Genomic DNA, 17,489 nt, shown 5'->3' on the forward strand with positions numbered 1-17,489 from the left:
GTCTTGCAGAGGACCTGGGCTCAGTTGCCTGCACCTACATGGCAGTTAATTGAACTCCTGTTCAAGAGATCCAATACCGTTTTCTGGTCTCTACAGTCTCTTGCATACATGTGATACACATACACTCATTCAGACACAGACACGTAAAGATAATAAATACATCTTTTTTCTAAATGGCTACTTATAGCCTGGTGTAAAACACACCAGTAGTCCAGGTGGATCTTTTGGAGTTCTAGATCAGCTTGGTCTACATAGAAAATTCTAGACCAGCTAGGGTCACATAGTAAGACCTTGTCTTAGAAAATATTGGTAATTTCACATAAAAAGGTTAAAAATGAATTTTGCCTTGTGCACTGGCTAGTTTTGTGTCAACTTGACACAGGCTGGAGTTATCACAGAGAAAGGAGCTTCAGTTGGGGAAATTCTTCCATGAGATCCAGCTGTAAGGCATTTTCTCAATTAGTGGTCAAGGGGGAAAGGCCCCTTGTGGGTGGTGCCATCTCTGGGCTGGTAGTCTTGGTTCTATAAGAGAGCAGGCTGAGCAAGCCAGTAAAGAACATTCCTCCATGGCCTCTGCATCAGCTCCTGCTTCCTGACCTGCTTGAGTTCCAGTCCTGACATCCTTTGGTGATTAACAGCAATGTGGAAAATGTAAGCTGAATAAACCCTTTCCTCCCCAACTTGCTTCTTGGTCATGATGCTTGTGCAGGAATAGAAACCCTGACTAAGACACCTTGGTATTAGGACAAATTTTTCAGCAATTTCTGCAATGGTTCTAAACATACTTCTGCCATTGTCTTGGTTGACTTTGTGTGAAGTGACACACACAGTACTGACAGTTAGAAAAATCAAAATATCCAGCCAGGCATTCTAGTGTATGCCTTTAATCCCAGCACCAGGGAAGCAGAAACAAGCTGATTTCTCTGAATTCCAGGCCAGCCTGGTCTACAAAGTTGGTTCCATGACAGCTAGAGCTGTTACACAGAGAAACCCTGTCTCAAACAACAACAACAACAACAACAACAACCCCCCTCCAAATAAAAACAAAAAGGAAGGAAAGAGATAGAGAATCAAATTATCAATAAATGTCGATAGAGAGAGGTGGCTTAGCAGTTTTGGAACTACTCTACTCCCAACAACCATTTGGCTTAAAACTGTCTGTAATTCCAACTCCAGAGGATCCAACACCTTTCCTAGCCTTGGGCCTGCACATGCGCACGTTCGCATACACACACATACACACATGTATGCATGCTTATTTTCTCTGTCACCACACACACACAAGATATTTTTAAAAAATGACCAAGTTTGGAAAATAGGCATGATTCTCCTTGTCTGATGTATCAGTCACCTAATATTCCATTCTTCATGTAAAAATTAAGCATGTCAGTTGTATAGTATTAGTATGTAATTGTCTGTATTAGTATGCAGATTTAAAGATTTCATGTATTTTATCTTTAGTATATGATCCACCTTTATAATATTTTAAATTAATGAATTAATATTTATTAATGAATTAATATTTTATATCAAGTTAGACTTTGGCTGAGGTTCTCACTCTAGTACTATTCCAACACTATATATATACTTTTGTCAAAATAGGTTGGGCATATTTTTATGGAAGTGTTTTAAAAATAAAGTAAGAGAATCAGTCTAAGAATATGGATATGTTTGGTTACATAGCAAAGGAAAAATTAAGGTTGCTAAGCAATCATTATAAAGTAAGGACAATAACTTGGATTATTTGGTTGGGCTGAATGTAATTACAGGGGTCTTTGCAAATGGAAAAATGGAATAGAGATCTAGATCTGATTATAGAGGTTATTATCAGAGAAATGCAACATTGTTTACTCTAAAGATGGCCAGAATCCATGGAGTAAATATGAGTACTCTAGAAACTGAGCTTGGCAGGGAAATAAATTCTCTAAAAAAAATCTAGAAAGAGATGCATCTCTGCTGGCATTTTAGTTTTATCTCAGTGAAACCAGACCCACTGAAACAAAAATAAATGTAGTTTTAGGCCACCATCTTGATGGTTATTTGTCACTGTAACACTAGAACACTAACAACTAGATATTTTAGGAAAATTCCAATAGGCTAGGAATTTATTTCTGTTTTTAATTTTTGCTTATTCTTTTAAGACATTGTCTCACTATGTATCATAGGCTGGCATGGAACTTGGAACACTTCCTGCCTCATCTTCCCAAGTAGCTGGGATGGCAGGCATATACTATCACTCTTGACAAATAGTTAGGACTATAAATGTTTGGCAGTAACATATATAGATATAAAGAGAAATATTGCTATGTTTCTTTGTTTATTTATACAAATAAAGTGCTTCTACAAGTAAATTTGTGTATTTAAGAGGGAATAGTTAAAAATATACTACTTTTATTTCTACTTAAATTTCTATATTCACTGTGGTCTTGAATTAAGTGTTTTTGTTTTAATTTAGTTTGGTTAAGACGTGGGCTGACTACGTAGCCTTGGCTGGCTTGGAACTCACTGCACAGACCAGGCTGGCCTCAAAATTATGGAGATCCTCTTGCTTCTGCCTCCTGAGGGCTGGGGCTAAAGGTATACAATACCATGCCTGGTCAACATATTACTTTTGGTGAAAATTTTTTGTTGTTATTATTTCTATAGCAGTATTATTGTGATAAAATTTATATACCAGATAGTTCACCTGTTTAAGTATATTAAGTATATTCGGTGATTTTAATATCATCATGAATATGTGCAACCATCACCACAGAGCACCTTAAACTTGCTAGCACATTGTTTTCTGACTTTTATTGTTTTGGATGAGAAATCAGTTGTTAATCTTATGGATCTTATTGGGGGTGGGTTTCGTGACTGAGTTGGGTTTTTTGTTTTGTTTTGGTTTTTTGTTTTGCTTTTTTTGTTTTTCGAGACAGAGTTTCTCTGTGTAGCCCTGGCTGTCCTAGAACTCACTCTGTAGATCAGGCTGACCTCAAACTCAGAAATCTACCCTGCCTCCCAAGTGCTGGGATTAAAGGCATGTGCCACCACTGCCCGGCCTGAGTTGTTTTTTCCTGTGACTCCTTTCAATATTTTCTCCTTATAAATTTTCATAAATTCTATAATGTTTGTATTTGTAGTTCTCTTTACATATATCTTACTTGGAGTTTGTTCAATTTCGTGTATATGAAAGTTAATGTTTTCCAGTAAGTTTGGGAAGTTTGTGGCAGGGATATTGTTCTCCTTTTTTTTTTTTCTTTCTCCTGGTATTCCTATTATATATATGTTAATGCACATAATAAGTAACTCACATTACTCTGAAGCTCTGTTCAATTTTTGTCTGTTTTTCTCTCCATTCTTCAGCTTGTGTAATATTTGTGGAAATATTTCCAGTTCTCTGATTCTAGTCAGTCCTGTTTCATACTATGTTTCTGTATTGTAATTGTGTTTGTCAAAGCTTTGTAATTGTATTTCATTTCTTTAAGTAATCATGATTTTCTTTAGTTCTAGGAATATATTTACATAACTAATATGAAGTCTATGCCTACTAAATCCAACATCTGGTTCCTTTCTTAGTTTCTATTTCTTGTTTGTTTGTTTGTTTGTTTGTTTGCTATTGTTTGGTTATTCTTTCTTGTGTTTTTGATTGTCTTACCAGTTTTGTTGGAAAACTGTATGTTTTCAATAATATAACAAGGAGTACACCTCACCCCCAACTTTGTTATTTGCTTGTTTGCTTCTTTTGTGAGTAATTAAGTTATTTTATTGAAGTTCATTTACTAATCTCTGACCCCTGTCTTAAAGTGTAAAGCTTCCAATGTTGTTTCTAAGAGGTATAGCTTTGGATATGCCTATAGTCGTTCTGGGGTGATAATGGTTTTGGCAAGGATTCCTTTAGTTGTCTCTTTTCCTTCTTAACTACATTCTAGTTGTTGTTGTTGTTAAGGATTCCTGTAGTTGTCTCTTTTCCTCCTTAACCATATTCCATTTTGTGTTGTTATTGTTGTTGATGTTGTTGTTGCTGCTGCTGCTGTTGCTGCTGCTTGAGACAGGGTCTTATTAAGTAGTGTTAGTTGGTCTGGGACTTACTATATAGACCAGGCTGCCATTGAAATCCTAGAAATCAGCCTGCCTCTACCTCCAGAGTGCTAGGATTAAAGGTGTGTGTCTCCACACCCAACCCCACATGCCACTTTTTTTAATTCCACTGGTTAAATGATTAATTATTCTGATACACACACATACACATGCACACACACATATCTATATATTGATTGCCTGTATGTATGTGCATCGTGTGTATGCCTGGTACCCACAGAGATCAGAAGAAGACATAACAACCCCTTTAAGTAAAGTTATAGATGGTTGTGAGATGTCATGTGGATGCTGGTAACTAAACCCAAGTTCTCTACAGAAGCAGCAAATAAATGCTCTTTGCCACCAAGCCATCTCTCAAGCTTCCTGGTTCTGATGTTTTCAGTATCGTAAATTGCTACATAAACCAATCAGATCAAATTAGTGCTCCTTGGTGGGGGATGAGGAACTGGGGATAGCCACTGGAGGGTCCCAGATGCCAGGGAAGTGAGAGGCTACCAGGACCCAGGATGACTTTACCAAAATGTGCAGCAAAGGGAAGATAGAACCTGTAGAGACCACCTTCAGTAGATAGGCATGACCCCTGGTTGAGGGGTGGAGCTACCAACCTATCTCAAAGTTTTTAACCCAAAAATATTCCTGTCCAAAAGAAAGACAGGGACAAAAAAATGGAGCAGAGACTTGAGGGAAGGCCACCCAGGGACCGTCTCACCCAGGGATCCATCCTGTCTGCAGACACCAAACCCTGACACTATACTATTGACACTATACTATTGACACTATACTATTGAGGGTGTTTGCTGACAGGAACTTTGGTTGGCTGTTCCTTGGGAGGTTCTCCCAGCAACTGACCAATGTAGATGTGGATTCGTGGAGCCAACCATCAAACTGAGTTCAGGGACCCTGGTGGGGGAGCTGGACTAGAAGAGTGGAGGAGGATTGCAACCTCATAGGAAGAATAATGTTGGCCGGCTGGACTACCTAGTGCTCCCAGGGACTAGACCACCAATCAGGGAGTGTACAAGGAGGGATCCATGACTCCAGATACATATGTAGCAGAGGATGGCTTTGTCTGACATCAATGGGAGGGGAGGCCCTTGGTCCTGTGGAAGTCCATCCTCCAGCATGGGGGGATGCTGGAGTAGGGGTAGGAGAGGGTGGGGTGGAGGAACACTCTCATAGAGGCAAAGGGGAGGAGGGATAGGGTGGATGTGGGGTGGGAGATTTGTGTAGGTGTAACTAGGAAGTGGAATATCATTTGAGATGTAAACGAATGGAATTATTAATAAAAACAAAACAAATTAGAGCTCCTTTGAAGAGGTAGTTCTTTTTTAAATATTTATTTATTTTTATTTATTTGAGTTTTCTTTTTTTAAGATTTATTTATTTATTTATTTATTTATTTATTTATTTATTATATGTGAGTATACTGTAGCTGTCTTAAGACACTCCAGAAGAGGGTGTCAGATCTCATTACAGATGGTTGTGAGCCACCATGTGGTTGCTGGGAATTGAACTCAGGACCGTTGGAAGATCAGTCAGTCTTAACTGCTGAGCCACCTCTCCAGCCCCAAAGAGGTAGTTATTGATATTGGTGTTTAAGATTTCTTCTTGGGTAAGATAATTGTACCTCAGTGGTACTTACATAGCATATACAGGGCCATGGATGTAATCCCAGCACTGTAGAGAGAGATTTCTTCTGACTCCAAGAGTCTCTTCTCTTGCTTCCTTCAGTATATTAAACAGCCTAGGCTTGAACTTGTCATACTCACTTGAAAATTAAGTCATATCCTCTAGGGAAGAATTGGAGCGCTCTCTCTCTCTCTCTCTCTCTCTCTCTTTCTCTCTCTCTCTCTCTTTTGGCTTTTTGGTTCTTTGGTTTTTCGAGACAGGGTTTCTCTGTGTAGCCCTGGCTGTCCTGGAACTCACTTTCTAGACCAGGCTGGGTTCAAACTCAGAAATCCGCCTGCCTCTGCCTCCTGAGTGCTGGGACTAAAGGTGTGCACCACCACGCCCGGATGAATTGGAGCTCTCTATTCTGCGGCTTGCCTTTCTCCCTATCTGGAAATAAGTAATATGTGAGTTACATCTCTAATACATTAACTGAAGCAATGTTGTCCTTCAGAGTGGCAGCCCTAGGTCTCTTGGGCTTGCCCTTCCTATAGAATATTCACTTTCTCAAGCTGCAATCAAGGCAACTAAAGACTCAGTATTTTTTTTTTTAATTTATTGATTTATTATATGTAAGTACATTGTAGCTGTCTTCAGACACTCCAGAAGAGGGAGTCAGATCTCGTTACGGGTGGTTGTGAGCCACCATGTGGTTGCTGGGATTTGAACTCTGGACCTTCGGAAGAGCAGTTGGGTGCTCTTACCCACTGAGCCATCTCACCAGCCCAAGACTCAGTATTTTTAATGGCACCACACTCAAGGCATTGTTCCTACTCTGTGATTTAGAGCTAGGTAGAAGAAAGGAGTTCACCACACCACTACCTCTCAGGCAAACTCACTTGAAACATAGCCTCAATAGCCGGTAGCTGGTGGCAGAATAAACAGTGCTGATGGTCCTGCTCCTCCTAGAAAGAAAGACTTCCAACTAGTGTTTGGGGGAAAAGGAAAACCCTATCTTCTTAGCTGTATCAATCTGGTCTGTGCTGGAGAGACAGAGAGAATGAATTGAGGTTAAACGCCATAGGCGTTACTTAATTTGCCTCCTGAATTTTAGTAGATTGTCTTGAATATATTTTTCTTCCTTTGTGATATATCCTTATGGTTATTTCTAGATATTTATAATAGTTGGCTATTATGGTTTCAACTGATGTAACTTTGCCAGTTTTATTAATAAATGGATCCATGAAACTCCATATGCAATTATGCTAAAAGTAGAGAACTCTGCAAGCCTTGTGGCTCTTGTTGCTTATGGTTACTCAATAGTGGTCATGGACTTGGACTTCTATTTCCTTGGTAGATTGTAAGTGGCTTGAAGGCAATACCTTCAGTCTTTATATGTAGAACCCTGGTAGTGCATACTATCATTTATTTTCTGTTGTGACATATAAAAGAATGTCAGTCTTTACTTATATGAAGATCTTTTCTACTTTATGTTTTTAATGCTTCCTTTGTGACTTTAAGTGTTTGAGGTTTGTCTTTTCATGATCTGTAATTGTTTTTAATTAACCTCTTACTGTTGACAACTTACAGACTATCTCCTTTATTTCAGTCTTTCCATCTAATAAGTTTGCAAAGAGTGCCACTATCAATCACATATATATTTTGTATATTTCTGAATGGGTGTTTAAGACAATTCTGAATTACCACTTAGTCTTAGATAATAAAGAATTTAAAAGTAAGAGTCTAAGATGCAGGGTTTTAAAAGTACATTTATAGATCAATTATAGAGAAGTATTAAATACTCTATTTGAGACTATACATAAACCACATTAAAATGCCTCTCAGCAATAAAAGTCAGTATCCTTAGACATAGGGAATTCTAATTAACTTGGCATTGTCAAGAATAGACTGTTACTTCCTGAAGTTTAACCATTGTCTGTAACAGGCCAGAGAACACAAACTGAAAGATGTATAACTTCTACTTGGTTCTGAGACAGTGAGAGAATTTTCCCAGTGTTTAAACATAATCAAATGGCAATTATATAAATCTAAGCATAAAACCTTTCAGCGGGTTTTGAGAGAATACCCCATCTTAGTGAAAAGTAGTAGTTAAGTCCAGCCCTATCTTGAGAAAGTGAAAGCAGTAACAGTATTTATGCCCACTGAAATTTTTATTTTTAGAAAGGTCATATCCATTTTACTATAAGCCCATTTTACTTAAATCAAGACTATCTAACAATAAACATTGCTAAGCATACATGATGTGAGTTTTAGTATATGAATTAAATTATGGTACATATTTAAAGCCATGAGACATCTATTTTATAATAAATTAGTCAATGTAATTACTCATTAGCTAGCCTTTTTAAATTTTTATTTTTTTTGTTGGATATTTTCTTTATTTACACTTCAAATGTTATCTCCTTTCTTGGTCCCCCCCCCCAAACTCCTTATCCTCTTAAAATAAGCTACTAGATTTGATTTTTCTACCTTTTCTTCTTAATCCCGGTGAAGATGGCTTTTGTTCCAGGAATGTACTTTTTAGGATTCTCCAAATACTACACTAGTGTATTTTCTCCCTAGATGATGCCTTTGATTTCGTTGGCATCTGTGTAAAAGGATCCAGTTGACCTTTCTTCCTCCCACACAGAACATGGAGATTTGGTCCAGTCTTATGCTTACCTCCCACACTTTAGGGAAAAAAATCTTCTTGCCTTCCTCACCATCACCCATTTTTAAATGTGTTGCCCTCTGTTCAACAGTACTAACACTACTATGTAAAGCCAGATGTTCCACAATCTTTTTAAATGTTTGTGTCTTCCTTAACTCTAGTGTGACTGTGTTCCCAGAAAGGTAATGGACTCTTTTAATCTATTATTGGCAACACTAGAAGCAGTAGAAGATACAGTCCAAAGCTTCACAATATTGGAACTTTAAAAATAAAACTTACATGTACATTGAAATATTTTAGATTAGGCTTCTTATTTAGGAATGGGAACAAAAAAGGGTAAGGAAGAAAGGCTGTGTGGTCATTCTCGTTCTTCAGCCAGCTTCTTTTTAGCCATCTGTGTTCTATGCCTTTCAGCCTAAGCCCTTGACAATTGTGTCTTCATGACTGTAGATAACCCAGCTAGATCCTGTTATTTGATTCTGGCCAGCAGTGTACCACTCAGGATCTATGTTTTGGACTAATGTTATGGCCTTACCAAACCTTGGATATACTTTGTATTGTAGAATTTAATAGTATTATTCTCTTCCCATTACTTTAGGTCATATGAGAGTATATTTGATAGAAACCGTTTACTTTCTAAAGTTTGCCTATTGCTGCTACTCTGGAGTCTAGGGAACACTATTTTTTGTTTTTACTTGTTTGATTTTATTATAGTTTATTGATTGTCTCACTATTATGATCTTGGTTGTTTTTTAATTCATAGCAATTCTTTGGTGTCAGCTTCTCAGTGTGGGACAATGTTAACTGACTTCTAGGACAAGTATATATTGATCATTGTTCTCTTTCCCAGGATGCACCATGATGAAACGGCATAGACCTGTCAGCAGCAGTGAGAGTTCAGATGAGTGTGAGTATAACTAGCTAGTAACCTATGTATCTGTGGCCCTTGAGAATCTATCTTTTCTTTGACTTGAGAATAACTTTTTTCTTTTTTCTTTTTTTTTTTTTTTTTTGGTTTTTCGAGACAGGGTTTCTCTGTGTAGCCCTGGCTGTCCTGGAACTCACTCTGTAGACCAAGCTGGCCTCGAACTCAGAAATCCTCCTGCCTCTGCCTCCCGAGTGCTGGGATTAAAGGCGTGCGCCACCACGCCCGGCTGAGAATAACTTTTTTCATGTTTCCCTCAAAAGTTAAAATATTTCTGAAAGGAAAGGTCAGGATCTATTTTTACTCTTTTAATTTCATTAGAAATATAAAAATTAAGTAGAAGAGCCAATTTTTATGTGTTATATAGCACTTGTATTTTTCACTTTAAAATTTACTTATAACAAAAGCTAGATCTACCAGTGCTTTAACTTAACTTCTCTAGAAAGTAAGAAAAATGTATTGAAAATATAAACTGTAGATCCTGATTTTGATTATAACTAAGGTACTAAATGTTGGATTGAGGGTCAATCATTAGGTTTTTGGTTTTTTGTGTTTGTTTTTGTTTTGTTTCATTTTGAGTTTTTCAAGACAGGGTTTCTCTGCTGGCCTCGAACTCAGAAATCTGCCTGCCTCTGCCTTCCAAGTGCTGGGATTAAAGGCGTGCGCCACCACTGCCCGGCCATTAGTTTGTTTAAAGCCTTACAATATCCTTTAGGGAAATGATGACAGATTATTTATTCTACATTCTTAGTCTTTTCTCTCTCTCTCTCTCTCTCTCTCTCTCTCTCTCTCTCTCTCTCTCTCTCCTTCCCTTCCTCCTTTCCTCCCTCCCTCCTTCCTTCCTTCCTTTCTGGTAGATTTCTTTTCTTCAGGCAGAACACAAATTCAGCTATTCCAAAATATTATGAGACATGATTATGTCAAGTTGAATCTTCACAGCCGTTGTTAAAGCTCTTTCTCTTTTTTTTTCTTTTTCTTTCATTTTTTTTGGGGGGTGGTGGTGGTGGGTCTGTCTTTCTTTCTTTCTTTCTTTCTTTCTTTCTTTCTTTCTTTCTTTCTTCCTTCCTTCCTTCCTTCCTTCCTTCCTTCCTTCCTTCCTTTCTTTCTTTCTTTCTTTCTTTCTTTCTTTCTTTCTTTCTTTCTTTCTTTCTTTCTTTCTTTCTTTCTTTCTTTCTTGTTATTTCAAGCAGGGTTTCTCTGTGTAGCCCTGGCTGTCCTGGAACTCACTCTGTAGACCAGGCTGGCCTTAAACTCAGAAAGCCGCCTGCCTCTGCCTCCCAAGGGCTGGGATTAAATGTGTGCACCACCAACCAGCCGGGTTGCTTGTTAAAGCTTTCATAATCTAGGTTGTCACTAATAAATGTTAAACTCCATTGAGACTCTCTTTTGGGTACAACTGAATAATTTTTTCAGTAGTATGAGATCTTGTGGTCTTCTGTCATATCTTTCATATATCTAGTTAGTTGACATTTAAAGTAGTGAGTAATATGTTTCAGTATTTTTTCTAACTATCTTTTGCAGGTCCTTCCACTTCCTTTACTTCTAGCTCAATGTATAGGAAGAAGTCAAAAAATCCTAAGGAACAGAAGAAGTCTGCTGAGGTGAGATCAAATATTCAATTTTACACTTAAAAACTAGTATCTACCTCCTGCCAACGTGTTAACAATACCCAGAATTTGTAAAAATGCCAAGTGAAATATATACCAGTGAGCCAATATAGATAGGCTCATTTACTTACAATAATGCTTACTTTCCAAAAAAGATTTTTTTCTTTTCTCCTTTATAAAAGTAGTAATTTTTAACTGATTTTATTTGAAGACTAAGTTCTCTCAGCTTTACAGTAGTCCTCCCCTAGTTAAGAAATCAGACTTGGTGGAATCTTTGAAAGATCCCAAGATCTTATAGCCTCATGTTGAAAAGAGTGGCATTAGAGGGTGGGAGATAGTTCAAGAAAGGGATAGGTAAAGAGGTTGTGGGTGGAGAAGGAAAGGACTGAGTCCTGACAGCTTTGGAAACATAACTAGCCCAGCAAAAATTAGATCATTTTTCTGATGCTTGGACTCTGCCCTAAGAGCACCAAACTACCAAGATTGTACTTGCATTTAGTGGGTCATAAAGATTTTCCTCAGTGAAAATTAAATTATTAGAAATTGACCCTATGAATCTTCATTTCCACTATAAGTAAAATTCTTTAGGTAGTTAATCTGTTTCTGCATTGCAAATAGTAAAATTAGTGGCTTAAAACAGTATATATACATTTATTATCTGTTTCTGTGGTCAGGAATCTACATTGAGTGTGGCTAGATTCTGTGTTCATAGTCTTTTCAGGTCTGCAACCACTGTGCTCACTGGAATGTTCTCACTGGGGATTAGAAAAGAATTCGCTTTAAGTTATGGGCAAAATTCCTTTCCTTGAAGCTGAAAGACTCAAGATCCTTGTTTTCCTGCAGTATTTTGACAGCACTCTGTTCTTAAGGATTTTATAGTTTCCTGCCATCTGGCCTTCTCTTACAGCAGGGCTACTTTCTCAGGGGCAAGAAAGAGAATCTTATCTCCCAGATGCTGAAATGAAATTTTATATGACAGAGTGTGACATCAGTGTTTCTAAAAGCAAGGAAGCAAACCCCACATAGCTTTATTATCTAAAACATTTGCCATAGTTTATGGTTAGAAGCAAGTCTTAAGTTCCACTCATTCTAAGAGAAATGGAATAAGTGATGGGGATTACTTTTCATTCAAGTGTATTGACTAGAGAGCGTTTCTCCTTTTCTCAGAGGTCACTTGGTCAGATATCTTTGTGGGCCTGCTAGAATAACAAGGGTATTTTTATAAGTGACTGCCAAACAGGAAAAACTTAGGGGATATAATGTACAAAAACAGGCGTGGAGGGGACTGGAAAGATGCCTCAGCAGTTAAAAACACTGGCATTTCTTCCAAAAGACCTAGGTTTGATTCTCAGCATCCACATGGCAACTCAGAACTGTCTATAATTCTACTTCCAGGGCATCTAACACCTTCTGACGTCCTCAGGCAGTGGGCACACGTGTATCACACTCCCAACACACACACACACACACACACACACACACACACACACACACACAGAGAGAGAGAGAGAGAGAGAGAGAGAGAGAGAGAGAGAAAACACTCAGAGAATAAAAATAAATTTTAAAAAAATTTAAATACTGTTGAGTATTCAGTAGACTTTTCTCTAGTCTAAGTTTGTCTGGTATTTGTCTTATGATTAGACTATAATTAAGGTTTGGGAGAATACTATAACAGAATAAAGAGCCTTTTTTGTCAAGGGGGTTGTCATTTGATTAATATGAGGTTTCTTCAATATAACATTACTTTTTTCTTCCTTTTTGTTGTTCTGTTCACTAAGACTGGCATACTAAAACAGAGGGATGATGTTAGGCAAGGATTCACTTTCTGAAGGAAAGAGCTAGTTAACAAATATATTTGATAATATTCTATGCAGATATATGTCTTCTCCCTATCTTAAATATATATTTCTTCATTGCAAATAATAACAAGATTAATGGCTTAAATCAGTATGCATGTATTATCTCAGTTTCTGTGGGTCAGGAGTCTACACTGAGTGAGTGAGTGAGTGAGTGAGTGTGTGTGTGTGTGTGTGTGTGTCTGTGTGTCTGTGTGTGTCTGTGTGTGTGGCTAGTGAGATGACTCAGGATAAAGGCACTTGCTGCCCGGTCTGACAACCTCCAAAACCCACATGGTAGAAGGAGAGAAACAACTCCAGCAAGTTGTCCTCTGACCTTAACACTTGAGGTTTGGCATATACATGTCTACACACATACACATGTACTGAATAAGTAAATGAAAACAAATTTTTGGTTATATACATTATTTCAATATGAGCTTATATATATATTTATTTTATATTTAAGGCTTTGTTTAGAAGTGTTAGGTATTGAACCTAGGGCCTTGCACATGCTATGCAAGCACTTTATTTTTAATCTACATCCCCACCCTACTTATACTTAAAGTTGTTATCCTACATAATTTTTGTGTTTTTGAAATTATTCCATTATATCAATAAAATCATCTCTATTATTCTTCTTTTCCATTCCATCATTTTTAATTCTTATTTATAGTATTTTCTTCAGATTTATTTTGTTGTTCTAGATTTTTTGACATGAATATTTAACTAGTAGGCAAGTGCTCTACAACTGAGCCCTTGTTTCAGTTATTAATGAGACAAATAATTTTCTTCCTTTTTGGTTGTGGTGATGAAGATCAAACCCAATTCCTTGAATCTATGACTGAGCTACATTTCTATATAAATTTTAGTACTATAAAATTCCTTTTAAATACCATTTTAGCTGCATCCTATTAATTTTCATATTTAATTTTAAGTTTGTATTTTATTTGGTGAGTCTATGTTGACATACCAATTAGAGTACTTTTTGTCAGAGAAGACTATTTGGCTCCAGGTATTTTATATTTGATGGGGTTTGTTTTATAGCCCAAGGTATAGTTTATTTTGGTGATTGGTTGTGCCATGGAAATGTAAAAATAATGTATCAGATCCCATGGAACTATAGTTAAAGTTATGTACCACCAGTGCTGGGAAACAAACCTTGGTCTTCTGCAAGAACAGCAAGTGCTCTTAACTATGGAGTTATGTCTCCAACTCTATGGATTTCTTTATATTTATTCTGTTTGAGATCCTGAGTGTCAGATTTAAATCTTCTTCCAAGTTTGGGGAAAACTGTTGCCATTATTTTTTTCAGTATTTGTTAAGTTCCATCTTACTTAATTTTTGTAATTTTTGCATGAGTGTTACTTTTGTTACTTTTCCACAGATTCTTTTAAGATCTCATTTTCTTCACAAAATCTGAGATTCTGTGATTTCTATCATTCACTAGTTCTTTTTTTGATGTGTTTTTTAAGCTGTGGTAATAACTAAAACTAAGGCCTCAGCAATTCTCTACAAGCATTGAATCACCAAGCCATATCTCCAGCCCTGGTTTTTTTCTTTTATTAATTCCATTCTCTAGATGAGCTTGACCCAAGAGTTTATTGTTTTAATTATTGTATTATTCCACTCTGAAATTTTTATTTGCTTATCCTCTTATCCTTTATTTCTTTGCTGAGATTTTTTTTTGTTTGCAGTTTTACATTGAGGCAATAATTACCATGGATGCCTGAAAATTCTTTTTTTTTTTTTTTTTTTTTTTTTTGGTTTTATGAGACAGGGTTTCTCTCTGTGTAGCCCTGGCTGTCCTGGAACTCACTCTGTAGACCAGGCTGGCCTCGAACTCAGAAATCCACCTGCCTCTGCCTCTGCCTCCCAAGTGCTGGGATTAAAGGGGTGCACCACCACGCAGGGCGAAAATTCTTTTTCAGTAATTGTAACATTCTTGTCATCTTGGTGTTATTGCATATTGATTGTCTTTCTCATTCCCAGCCTTTAGTATGGCAAGTAATTTTCAATTGTATCCTGGAATTTTTTTGGTATTATGTTATGAGACACTCCATTTATTTAAATCTTTTGTTTTGGCAAACCTCTGTTATAACCAGACTTGTTGGAATAAAAATACTGTCTCTTCGAGTGGCAGGATGCTTGGGCTCCCGTTAGTTCTATTTATCTAGAAGACACCCAGTTTTGTTACTACTTGGTAGGGAGGATAAGTCTTAGCTTATTGCCTCCATTAATAGGAGGAGAGTTAGTAGTGAAAGATACCATGTTACTAATGTGCAGTGATGACGGCACAGGCTATCTATTTAGTCTTTACCGGCACCAACTTGACAAAGGGGACTCCTAACTAATGTTAGATGAGAGTGGATATCAAGGTCTCTTGGTTGGTATCCTTTAATAGCACATTAGTTACCCTTTAAAAAGACAAATCATGGACTAGGGGTATAGCTACATAGGAATAGAATAAACAAAGTCCTGGTTTTAATCCCATCCCTCAGAAGGCAGAGGTAGGAAAATCAGAAGTTCATGGTCATCCTCTCGTACAGTGAGTTAGAAACCAACCTGGACTATATTGAGACATATCTTCTCTGTCTCAAAAAATTTTAAATATATTTTTGAAATATAGTCCTCATAGCATGAAGTTTATCAATTTGAAGCATATCATTATTAAATGGGTTCTAATATATCCACAGTTATATATCTTTTACCACAGTCTAAAATTTAGAATCTTTTCACCACTCTTATAAGAAATCCCTTGGCCCGTAGCAGTTAACTCCCCAGTCTCCCTATTCTCAGCCTTTGAAAACCACTGATCTACTGATCTCTGCCTTTGCCTATTCTGCACATTTCTTATAAAGTGGAATCATACAATATGTGGAGATTTTTATGCCTAGTTTCTTTCATTTAATATTTTGTTTCCAGGGTTAGTGTATTTAATACATTACATATCAGTCCCTCATTCATTTTTATAACCAAATGATATTACAATGCATAAATATTCCACAGTTTGTTTATCCATTTGTCAGTTGATGTGTATTTTAATTGTTTTTACATTTTAGCTGTTATGACTACAATCTATCCTCTTAGCTTAAGGTTGCAGAGTCTTTTTGTGCTTGTCTTCAAAGATCCTGTCTCTGGTATAATTCCCGGTAATTCCCACTCTTATTATCAGTGGAGGCTTTTCACTTGGTGCTACGTAGGGTCTTGGGAAGGGGCATCAAATCATGTTTCTTTTTTTTCTGGGAGTTAAGACATTGAAGTACAATATGAATTATATTTTTCTTTATGGTTCAAGTACTACATTAGTAGCTGTTTTCAATATTGTATCAGTGAGATTCTTATGCATACTTCCCCCAGATTACCTGTTAAAGAGATTTTAGTAAAGTTGTATGACACTCACATGTGATTCAGAGGTTTTGTATAGCTTCTGAAAATTATATACAGAATTTCAAGAGTATGATCTTGCATGTTTTTTTTTCCCTGAGCTAGTAAACTTTCTCAAAATGTTCATGCTCTTGTTTTTGTTTGGTTTTTAGTTTGTGTTTTATTTTACTTTTGAGGGGGCAGGGTTGACAAAGGCTCTCACTATATAGTTCAGGCTAGGCTCGAACTGGTTATGTATCCCATGCTTTCCTCAAATACTCAGAGTACTAAAATTGCAAGCGTGTTCCATCATAAAGGCCTAAAGACCCATGCTGATTGATTTAAAAAAATGATGGTTTCATTATGTCAGCTTCAAACATGTATATCTTATACTTTGTTCATGGCTACCACCCTATTAGTTTCTTTCCTGTTAGTGCCCTTTCTGTTTTTTCATGTTACTATATTTTTGTAATTTTGTCATTTTTCAGAGCTGAGAATCAAACCCAGGGTCTTGTACTTACTAGACAAATGCTCTGCCACTGAGCTAAATCCCCAACCCTGTGGTACTATATTATGTTTAAGTCCAGATTCTGCTCATATGAAAGAAAACATGGGATGTTTGTCTGAGTCTAGCGTATTTTACTTAATATGATGATCATCTCTAATTTCATCCATTTTCTACAAATGATATAGTTTTGTTCTCTTTTAAAAATATGTATTGTATTATTTAGGGGTATATGTGCTGTTGTCCTGCATTTAGAAGATGGTACTAAATACCTAAGATTTCTTTTTTGTGTTTTCCCAAGAATGGTATAAGTGGGTCATATGGTAGTTCTGTGTTTAGTTTTAAGAGAAACCTCTAGTCCTTAGTAGTTCAACCAGTTTACATTTCTGCCAACAGTGTATGAGTCTCCCTTTCTTACATCTTTGCCAAAATTTGTGTTTTCTCTCTCTCTCTCTCTCTCTCTCTCTCTCTCTCTCTCTCTCTGTTGTCTTGGTGTCTCTCTGTATTGATGTACATAGTTGAATTCATAGTGAGACTGCCTTTGTTTCTTCAAGTATCTGAGATATCAGATACATATACCATGTTGGACTTGGCATAGCTTCTGGACTGTATGTTAGCTTGTGAATCTCTTCTTTGACCATACATGAGCAGTTATCCGGTAAATACAAAACCCTTTTGTTTGAGGAGCTTTTAGGGCACACAATTAAGAACTTGTAAAACTTCCAACTTTATTATCTAGAAATAATCAACATATCTTTCATTTGTGATCTTTAACTTGGAAACTACTGGCCATGTTTTTCTTGTGAAGTTTCTGTATTAACTTACGACTTCTAGAATGTTAGTTCATATTCCTACTATGGCTCTTACTCAGGAATCTTGCTGTTTTTGGAGC

General features: G+C 36.9%; 1 protein-coding gene across 5 annotated transcripts in view; it reads left to right on the top strand.

Annotated features, from left to right (window-relative positions):
- Jade3 (jade family PHD finger 3) overlaps nt 1–17,489 on the top strand; it is a 94,628-nt gene that overhangs the window by 25,995 nt on the left and 51,144 nt on the right. For all 5 annotated transcript variants that reach the window (XM_011247477.2, XM_030251375.1, XM_011247476.2 and 2 more), the window contains exons 4-5: nt 9,210–9,266; nt 10,806–10,885. In XM_011247477.2, coding sequence (XP_011245779.1) covers nt 9,218–9,266; nt 10,806–10,885 — 129 coding nt within the window. In that variant the 5' untranslated portion in view covers nt 9,210–9,217. The remainder of the gene's footprint in view (nt 1–9,209; nt 9,267–10,805; nt 10,886–17,489) is intronic.

This window comes from Mus musculus, chromosome X, assembly GCF_000001635.26.
Source record: "Mus musculus strain C57BL/6J chromosome X, GRCm38.p6 C57BL/6J".
Classification (NCBI taxonomy): Eukaryota; Metazoa; Chordata; class Mammalia; order Rodentia; family Muridae; genus Mus; species Mus musculus.